Consider the following 10,153-nt stretch of genomic DNA (forward strand, 5'->3'; position numbering starts at 1 on the left):
ATTTCCTTCCAAATTTCCGAAATCAACACTTTCTGACTTGGCTTCCTTGCATTAACATTATTGATGATTTTTCAGCATCATGACAGGTATTTTAGGGCATGTGCTATCCTCTTGGTGCCTGGACTATGTGTTATTTCCTTTATCTTTTACATTTTGTTGCAGCTTTCATATTGCTGGGAAATTCTGCAGCATTAGTATGTGGGGATGGTCAGCTTCTTGTTTCATGTTTTTCTATCACTATTCATTTTTTGTTGTATCCAGTATCTTTTATGGAAGTGGAATAAACTAACATCTCCATTACATCAGCATCTTCAAGCAGAATTTCTGGTAACAAATAGTAAGAGTAACTTGCCAACTATCTCATGCTCATCAAAGATGAGCTAACTAACAATGTCATTAAAGCAGACCTACCATGTTGTTATCTACATCCCTCTGTTTTGCCTGTGTCTCTCTCTCCCCAAGTCTTATTACTGATCAAGGGCTTATGTTAGTCAGCTATTTTGCTGCTGTGATTTAAAGATCTGACCTGAAAATTCTTAGAGGAGGAAAAATTTATTTAGTTGTCAATACATAGACAGCAGACTCCATTCTTCAGGGTTCAAAGTGAGGCTGAACATCATGCAGGAAGAATTTGGCAGAGGGAAGCAACTCACATGATAATTGGAAAGCAGAGAGAGAGAGATCTCCACTTGCCATACACAACTATCTACCCGAAAGGCACACCTCCAATGCCCTACCTCTTCCAGCCACACCCCTCCTTCCTCAAGTTCCCACTCAGTTAATCTCATCAGGTGTTAAACCACTGATTGGGTTAAGACTCTCACAACCAACCATTTCTCCTCTGAACCTTCTTGCATTGTCTCACACGTGAGTTTTGAGGGGACACCTCACATCCAAACCATAACAGGTCTCTTCACACATCTATAAATTTCCATAAATATTCTGTGTACAGTGGTCTAGCTTTCCATATCTATATTCTGCCCCTTTTTGGTCTTACTAAATCACTACTATCTTCTTTTCTTTTCCTGATGCTATTTTTATTACTTTTCCTCTTCCTCTTAGAAAAGTTCCAACGGATTTTCTCTTTCTCATGTTGTTTGTTAATGGTCCTTTCTCTCCTTCCTCTGTCCCTTCTTCCTACTCTTCTATATTTATTCCCTTTTACTTTATGGGTCTTGAATTGGCTATGGTTTAATACTATTTTATTATTTAGTACTTTCTATTTTTCCAAACCTAATTATGGTAAAACTGACAAAAAATTATATATTTATAGTCCAAAACATGATGCTTTACTATATGTGTACATTACACAATGATTGACCTAAGCTATTTAGTATATTCACCTCACTTAGTGAACATTTTCTGTGGTGAGAACACTTAAGACCTACTTTCCAAGAAGTTTCCACATTAAAAAAAAAAAAAAAACAGTGTTAGAAACCATGGTCATCATGCTCTTCAACAATCCACAGGGCTTATTCCTTCTGTTTAACTTAAGCATTGTCCCTTATCAATCAACATTTTTCCATTTTTCCCACCCCTCCCCAGACCTGGCAACTTCCATTCTAAATTTTTTAACTGAATCAAAATGGTGATCAATTAGTATTTGATCAATTAGTATTTACCCGAGATCAATTAATATCAATTAGTATTTACCCAAGAAAATATTGCTTATTTCTTCTTAAAATTGCCATCTATTGATAGTTCTACCAGTATCCCTTTGAAGTGAGTTTTCTGTTTCTTCCTCTAATTGTGTTTCTTTACTCTTTATGAAATGCTGTCAACTTTGAAATTGACAATAGCTAAGGAATACTGTGATTTTAAGGTTCAAAATTCAAGCAAATGTATAACTATTTTTATACAGCTTTAATAACAAAGCTGTGCACTGGAGGGAAAATTGTAAAGGTCTCATTTTTATTTATCTATATTTTCATACGAAGCTGTTCATACATTAATAAAAAAGGACAATATCTCTGTACATATAGTACTATTTTTCATATATGGTACACATATTAGGAGTCAATTTTAAAAACATTGTTCTCAATAATTTTCTGATTAAAAAGAATTTCCTTAACTCAGAATGTTTATATTATTTTGACTTTGTTGACGCAAGTGACTTCAAAATTCTTCCCCTTTGACTTATCATCTCCACTTAAAGCCTAGATTTCCCTCTGTTATTCTCCAATAGTGGCTCTATGAGAAGTTCACTGTGTTTGTGGGTCTTCTAGTAGAAAGGCAAGAAGGACTTGGGAGCCTACTATGTGCTGTTGTCCAATGATACACATTTTAAAATGTAGTCATAAAAATCACATTTTTATTTAACACATTTATTAGAAAAGGAAAGAAAATGTGCCTTACCCCCTCGCTTGTTGATCTTGGCATAGCCTGGAGAATAGCTGCTGGACATGGAGGAAGAGCTGCTAAAGGCTACGTGGGGAAGCCCAGAGACCAGTGGCTCATCACATTTTTCTGAAAAGAAAAGAGAGATTCAATGAAGTTATTATCAGCAGCAGCATCATCATCATCATCATCATCATCATCATTATTTGCAGTATTGGGAATTGACCCTGAGGTGCTCTAGCACTGAGCTATATCACCAGCCCTTTTAATTTTTTTTTTAAAAAATATTTATTTTTTAGTTTTAATTGGACATAATACCTTTATTTTTTTATTTTTATGTGGTGCTAAGGATTGAACCCAGGGCCTCGCTCATGTTAGGTGAGGACTCTACTGCTGAGCCACAACCTAGCCCCATATTTTTTTATTTTGTAATATGTTTTCACTAAGTTGCTAAGGCTGGCCTTGACTTGTGATCCTTCTGCCTCAGCATCCAGAGTTGCAGGGATTGTAGGCATGTGCCAACATGGCTGGCCAATCAAACTCTTTAAATAATGATTGATATGCACTTGCTAAAATAAGTATTGAATAATGTACAAACTCTAAAATCAATAAATGATATTTGACAAAGGGTCAGAATTTGGGTGACTTAATTATAATAATTATAAAATGTCACAGAAGCAATTCTATCTTATGATTTTCAGGAGTAGAACTATGGCAAAGTATATTGTTCCTAAGGAGCCAAATTCACACTTGTTATCTTAAAACTGCAAGAAAAATTGAGGATGTCTGCACAACAAAATTTGGTATCTTGTATCTCCCAAGAAAATTAGAAATGGAGGCAAGAATGACAAGGAGGAATTTTATCAAAGCTACAAAAATAACAAATGGGAAGTTGCTAATCAGCATGTATAAAATTCCAGATGAGTAAGTTCACAGGATGAGTAAGTTCTAAAGGTCTGATATGCACACACTGTGCATATAGACAATAATACTGTACCATAATTTTTTAAAAGTCTGTTAAAAGAGTAGATCTCATGTTAAGTGTTCTTATAAATGAATTTTAAAAAAAGAAATAGATATCCCTAAGGTAGGACACAGAATAATTGCTACTTAAAAAGATTCACCATCAGAAAAATCAATCAATCTTCATACTCAACTAATCAATGGCACTCTAAGCAAGTGATACCTGAATTCTACTGTAACACTTTCTGTACTTGGCTATTAAAGTGCTATTATAATGTCCTCCACCACAACCCCCTTTTAGCTACTTGGTCTCTGATTCCTTTGATGGGTCTCTCACAATTTCTTAAAGTCTACATTTTCCTAAAATAAAGTGGCCAGGGCCAGCCTTTGGCTTGCTGCTCAATCCAACCTTCCATCTCTGGGAGACTGCATCAAGGACTCTGCTGCTTGTGGAAGATGTTCTCAAATCCTACATCTCCCCTGACTTCTAAAACAACAGACCTAGTCCAAAGTGATCACCACTGTAAGACTGTCTAGCCTTGCTGCTTGCTCTAGGGGTGATCCTTTAGCACAGAGCAGCAGAACAGACACTTATGAAAATGGATATGGAAATGTGACTACAGCTAATCTGAATGGTAAATTTTAACAATTAATATGAAACACTCACTTTACAGTCAATGTTGATGAACTGGCCCTTCCAAAGTAGGTTTCATGCATCTCTTCCTTCTTTTACTTTTAACTTACTATGGAAATAAAATCACATATACATGCATATTTCCCAGAGGTACTTGCTACCTAACTATGAAATATAAGAAATCAAACAATATTCTGTGAGAATGGATTTGTTCATCTGAACTTCAGATTTGTACACATTTGAATGGATGCAATAATGAATAATGGTTCATATCTCCAGCACCCCGGGACCTAACTCCACTATGTCCAGGTGACCCTGGCTTCTGTTCTCCATCACTTGGAGACAGTCTGAAGCCATGGCTTGACCTACAGTGGCCACTCACATTCTTGTCCTTTACTGTCCAGACAGACATTCCACTCTTGCTGGTGGCTTCACTATTCCTATTCTGAATGAGAAGAGACTCATCCAGCTCTTCTCCAGGTCTCTGCAAAGAGGCTTTGCTAGGAAGGAAGGAAGGAAGGAAGGAAGGAAGGAAGGAAGGAAGGAAGGAAGGAAGGAAGGAAGGAAGGAAGGAAGGAAGGAAGGAATAAATAGAAGGAGGGAGGGAGGGAAGAAAAAGGAAGCGACATCCCTAAGGGAGAACATAGAACAATCACCATCTAAAAAGTTACTATCATCAGAAATATTCATGTCTGTGGCTGAAACCGTGCTGCCATAGCATCTACTCTCAATCCACCTCATTTTCCATCCCAGCACTCAGCACCATCATGTGAGACTCATGTAATTGTTTCTCTGCTCTTCTCTCCCACTAGCCTGTGAGCTCTATGGAAATACAGTATTTGATGATTTGCAGTACCAACGCTTCAGTGATCTTGGTACTGGGTACAAGCTCTAAATTCACATGTAAAATAAATGAATGAAAAAAGAAAAAAAATGTAAACCCTACAAACCTCTATGTCTAGAAGTACATTGTCAACATGCAACATGGCACAAGAGTTAATTTTTAGAAAGGTAATTTTTATTTCCAAAATATGTTCACATATGCTCAGAACTCCATTTCATAAGATAAGGAATTGAACTCGATATTCTAGAATGATTCTTATCTCAGATATATATAAACAGAAACATGTTTATCAATAGAAGGAATAAACTATTTGTTTTAAAAATTCACTTAAGTGGAGTTAAGTCCCCAAAGACACCAGAGAAATGAATTATTATTATTTCACCATTCAAGTGTGTACCAATCTGAAGTTAAAATGAACAAATCCATTCTCCTAAAATATTGTTAGATTTCTTATTTTTCATAGACTGCAAGTACCTCTGGGAAAGATGGCAGGTATGTGTCATCATATTCCCCAGAAAGTTCAATGTAAAAGATTGAAAAAATGAGCACAAAAATGTGTTTTTAAAGTAATCAGTCTACAAGTCTATACTACAAAGTGAAAAATTGTATGTTCATTGTTCAAATTTACTATAAAATAGTGGTCAACAATATACATCTTTGATTTTTTTTCTATTATCTAATTCTTTCAAGACCAATTTTTATATTGTTGGCTTAAGTTCTCATTTAACCACAGTGAGCATTGCTTGTAAGATTCCCGTGGTTGTGTTAATATTCACTCACTTCTCCCTACTCATTCAGGCATGAGTCCAACCTGCTGGAAGGGCAGGAGCACATAAAATCCACATGTTCTGCCCTGTGCAGCCAACGGTGTAGTGTCAAGAAAGTGACCAAGAACACAAAGGCACATTCATTGTTTGAGGTGGGGAGGGGCACTACAAAGGAGCTTGACTGTGAAAGGGGCTGGGGAAGGGGCTGTGTTGTTCCAGGGGTCTGGTCCTTGTCAAGGAAACATCAGAGTACATATTGACCTGACGGAAACCAGGAGCTGAGCCAGGTAAGAAATGGACAGGAACATGCTGGGAGCATCTTTTTCTAGTTTGACCTATACCTTGCCTATTTGACTACCTATACTTTCATTAAAAGTAACCAAAATGCAGTTGATAAAGAATTAATTGAATGATTCATTTACTTAAAAATAAAGCATTTTTAAAACCTAAAGGTAGTTTATCCTTATTACATTTAATTAAAATTGACTTATGTAACAAATTAGTATTTTAATACCAAATAGTATTTTTTATTGATTTTAAACCTCAGTTAGAAATAAATTTAAAAATCATGTACTCCTGAATTATAAAATCAGAATAAAATTGAGATCAGGAAAAATAAGAGCACATTAGAGAATACTTTTTTGTGAAAAGTAACTATCAAATTATCAGAATTTAAACATTGGCAACCTCATAATCTCCTTAATTGAAATATAATATATAACCATAAAATTAAGTAATCAAGTAAATGTTACATTTACACACTTTCTCCTAGAGGATATTACTAGAAATATTTATTGATATCTGTTTGCCTTGTACTTTTTAAATACTACATATGTATTATATGCAAATATATATGTAAATATACATAAAATGAGATATGTGTGTGAGTGTGTGTGTGTGTGTGTGTGTGTGTGTGTATCTTCACATTTTCCATAAGTGGCAATAATAGAAGGACCCACATAAGGTTATACAACATAAAACAACAAGAGAATAACATCAAATTGTAATTAAATGCTAAATATAATATAATCAAATACCAAAATAACATATAAATTAAAAAATGCTAGGCTATTGCCACAGGTGAGTTGCTAGTTAGACCTCATTCCATCATAAAAGTGTGACCTTGAATATGTCAACTAAACTCTTTCCTACAGAGGACTCCCACATCATATTGAGGGAATTGAGCTCATTTTCTCTCAACCCCTGAAAACTCTAAGAAATGTCTAGAACAGGAGTCAGCAAACTGTGACCTGCAGGCCAAATCCAGCCCTTGCTGCTTCTGTTAGTAAAATTTCACTAGAGCTCAGAAGCACTTCATTTATGCGTTTGTCTATACTGCTTTCAAAAATGGCCGGATGCTGCAATACAGACCAGATGGCCTGTAAAACTAAACACTGTCTGACCTTTCATGGAAAAATTTTTGCAGACTCTAGCCTTGTTTGACAAATATTCCAGGTATTTGGGAATAAGAATAATTAGCAGTTTTTCTATGTACAGGTTATTTGACATTATGTACAGGTAACTGATTATGTTGTCAGATAATGAATCAGAACTGGAGATTAAAGGATCTATAGATTGGTGAGCAGGTGGTACTTAAAAGAACATTAGGGGCCATAGTGGGCATACAATTCCAGAGATGTTTGTAACCCCACGGCATGCGTATGCACGCTGCCAGGGTGACTCTTAGGATGAACTCCCTGTTTTTATTTCCAGCTGTAATAACAGTTTTCACACATGACACTTTCTAAAGCACTGGCTGGCTTTTTATGATAGAGTATGTTATCTCAAAATTCTGCAGACATTAAATATTAGAAAATCAGGCAAACCCCTGGAGAAAGTAGAATTTTGATAGAGTAGTAAATAAAGGAGAAGGAGATAGAGACAGACTTGCAATAACTTGGTATGGCATTCTCCCACGCTGGGATGACTTCCACACAGCTCTGGCAAATATTTGGTCTCCAGTGCACTTCCCTTCCAGGGAATCTTGGATGAAAACTAGAGGAACAGATGGGCCTTGAGGTTTATTTTTGTGCAATTTCAGTCAATCAGGAAGGCAGACAAGCTGTTAAGAATGCTGTACTAACTTAAGCTGGGACACAGGAATTGCTGGCAAATTGAGTGTGTCTGTAGCCCTTTGCCTGAGAGGGCATGGTCAAAGGGTTGGCCATCAGCCAGGGACATGGGCAGGAATGTGCAAGGTCAAGGGACCTCACCTGTAAGTCATTAGAATATGGCACTCAAACTTCTTTCCCATTAAAAGCAATTTAGAAAATCTTCACAAAACACTACCTCTTAAAATTATAGAACTTTGGTCATGTTTTATATTGCACAAGTATTGATACAAGCCATGCCAGGAGAGCTACCAAGAACAACAAAGGACCCAGAACCAAGCAGTGCTTTCTGGGTAGAAGTCTTAGCAACTACATGGCATCTGTGTATTAGGGAACAAGCCTCTGTGAAGGGCACATTCTAAATGGCTTGGCTCAGTCACCCCCACACATTCAATTCCTAACTTGGGCGGAGGGGACAACTTTAACTCTATCTGCATGTCTACACTGCCTCAGATTTGGTGACGTTCCTCTTCATAGTCAGGAGAAATGGAAGAGGTCTTGACAAGACCTCCTTAAAAAGGCAAATCCTGCTTCCAATCAACAGGCTCCAGCCCTGTTCCTTAAGACAAAAGCCATGTGGAACTAGAAGCTGAAGAGTCACAGTAATTCCCTTTTCTGGTTTTCTGAGAATTAGGGCTGCTCCTTTCAATTTGTGCAATTTCAGTCAATCAGGAAGGCAGACAAGTTGGTCTTCTGTCATCTTCTTCTGTTCCTTTCAGGGTCTGGAGTCCCATCTTGGTTCTCTAGCACCACATCTTGCCTCCTACTCTTCAACTTCTCTGCACTGTCTGCTCAACTACATGCCTGATGATTGCCTATCATCTTCTCCAACCTGACTGTGCACCTGCCTGTTATCTCTCTAACGTTTCCTCTCTCCAACCTGCTGCTTGCTGTTACTTTCCTGATATTTGCTTGCATTCCCAGAGAGATCATGCCTTTGATTACATGGCTTTAAAGATAGAGGGAAAACAGCTCAAACAAATGAATTGTTATTTTTGCACAGCCTGATAGATATTTCAGGATTTGAATGAAATAATAGATGAAGTCATGGCCCAGGTTCTTCCTTGAGTAATCATTGAGATTAATTTAGCCCTTCATGTTTTTATAAAATTATTAGTAGCCTCTTGATGTCCAAGAGAAGATGTAAATAAGATATAGCACTTATACATTTCAGGGACTTTATTCCCACCACTGTGGGTTTGTTTTTCTCTGAAGAAAGAAAGGAAGGTAGAAAGGAAGGCAGAAATATTTCCCTGGGATGCACTTGGAATATCAGTGCTCTGTCTCATTTTCTCAGTACACATCACTTAAGCAGATGTTATTAATTTACCTGAAGAATTTGCTAACTTTGACCTTCCACCATAACATGAAAAGCAAACACAGGTCACTCCTCAAGTCCTCTGTGAAACTCTCATTCCCCCAAGCATTTCTCAGTGGAAAGCATATAATCACTCCTGAAGGCCAAACCTTGTTTAAATTTAATTAGCAGTTTAGATTATGTGCTATTCAAGCAGTTTATTTTTCTTCAATAACATATGGAAAGTGTAGGGAATAAAGTCTTTTTCTTCTTATAATATCTTTTATAATTTGTTTTCACTCTGAGGCAATTTTATAAATTTATGTCCACTCATTTGTTCAACTTATTGTCTAATAAACATTTTCTTGGACAGTCATAACTTTCAGAAGTAGCATTAGGTTGATTTCCCCAATATTACCAGTGGTAGAAAGAGCATGACCCTTAGATTCAAAAGTCTGGATTTTATTTCTAGAAACATAAATTTGGGAAAAAATTATTTAGTCCTATAATATGCACAGTCTCCTTAGTCATTCCCTTTTTAAAAAATACTTTCCCAGTTTTGAATCAGCTCCATGATTTTTAAAACCATAGCAATATTAAATAAATGGTTCAAAACATAGCTAAGGTACAGTGGCACACACCTCTAATCCCAGTGGCTTAGGAGACTGAGCTAAGGGGATTAGTTCAATGCCAGCCTCAGCAACTTAATGAGGCATTATGCAATTTGGTGAGACAGTGTCTCTAAATAAAATATAAAAAGGGCTGGGGATGTGGCTCAGTGGTTAAGCACCCCTGGGTTCAATCCCTGGTACTCAAAGATAAATAGATGGATGGATGGATAGATAGATAGATAGATAGATAGATAGATAGAAAGAAAGAAGGAAAGAAAGAAAGAAAGAAAGAAAGAAAGAAAGAAAGAAAGAAAGAAAGAAAGAAAAGAAGGTAGATAGGTAGGTAGGTTGGTTTCAGGAATATACTAGAAAAGTGTTTGTTCCTCCTTAGGGCAAAACCACCATTGAGTCTTATTCCATCTGCTGTTTTATAGGTCTTCAATGCCATCATATTATTCTCCCATTTTTAAGGTTTATACATTGTTTTGTATATGCTTTGCATCAGCTTCCCTTGATTACTCTGTGTCACTAGAAATAATATATGTATATATATATATATATATATATATATATATATATATATATATAT

General features: G+C 36.4%; 1 protein-coding gene across 2 annotated transcripts in view; it reads right to left on the minus strand.

The window, feature by feature from the left end:
- Cntnap2 (contactin associated protein 2) overlaps positions 1 to 10,153 on the minus strand; it is a 1,898,113-nt gene that overhangs the window by 1,327,982 nt on the left and 559,978 nt on the right. For both annotated transcript variants that reach the window (XM_048786770.1, XM_015493731.2), the window contains one exon: positions 2,356 to 2,466. In XM_048786770.1, the coding sequence (XP_048642727.1) occupies positions 2,356 to 2,466 (111 nt within the window). The remainder of the gene's footprint in view (positions 1 to 2,355; positions 2,467 to 10,153) is intronic.

Source organism: Marmota marmota, unplaced genomic scaffold (assembly GCF_001458135.2).
Source record: "Marmota marmota marmota unplaced genomic scaffold, marMar, whole genome shotgun sequence".
NCBI lineage: Eukaryota > Metazoa > Chordata > Mammalia > Rodentia > Sciuridae > Marmota > Marmota marmota.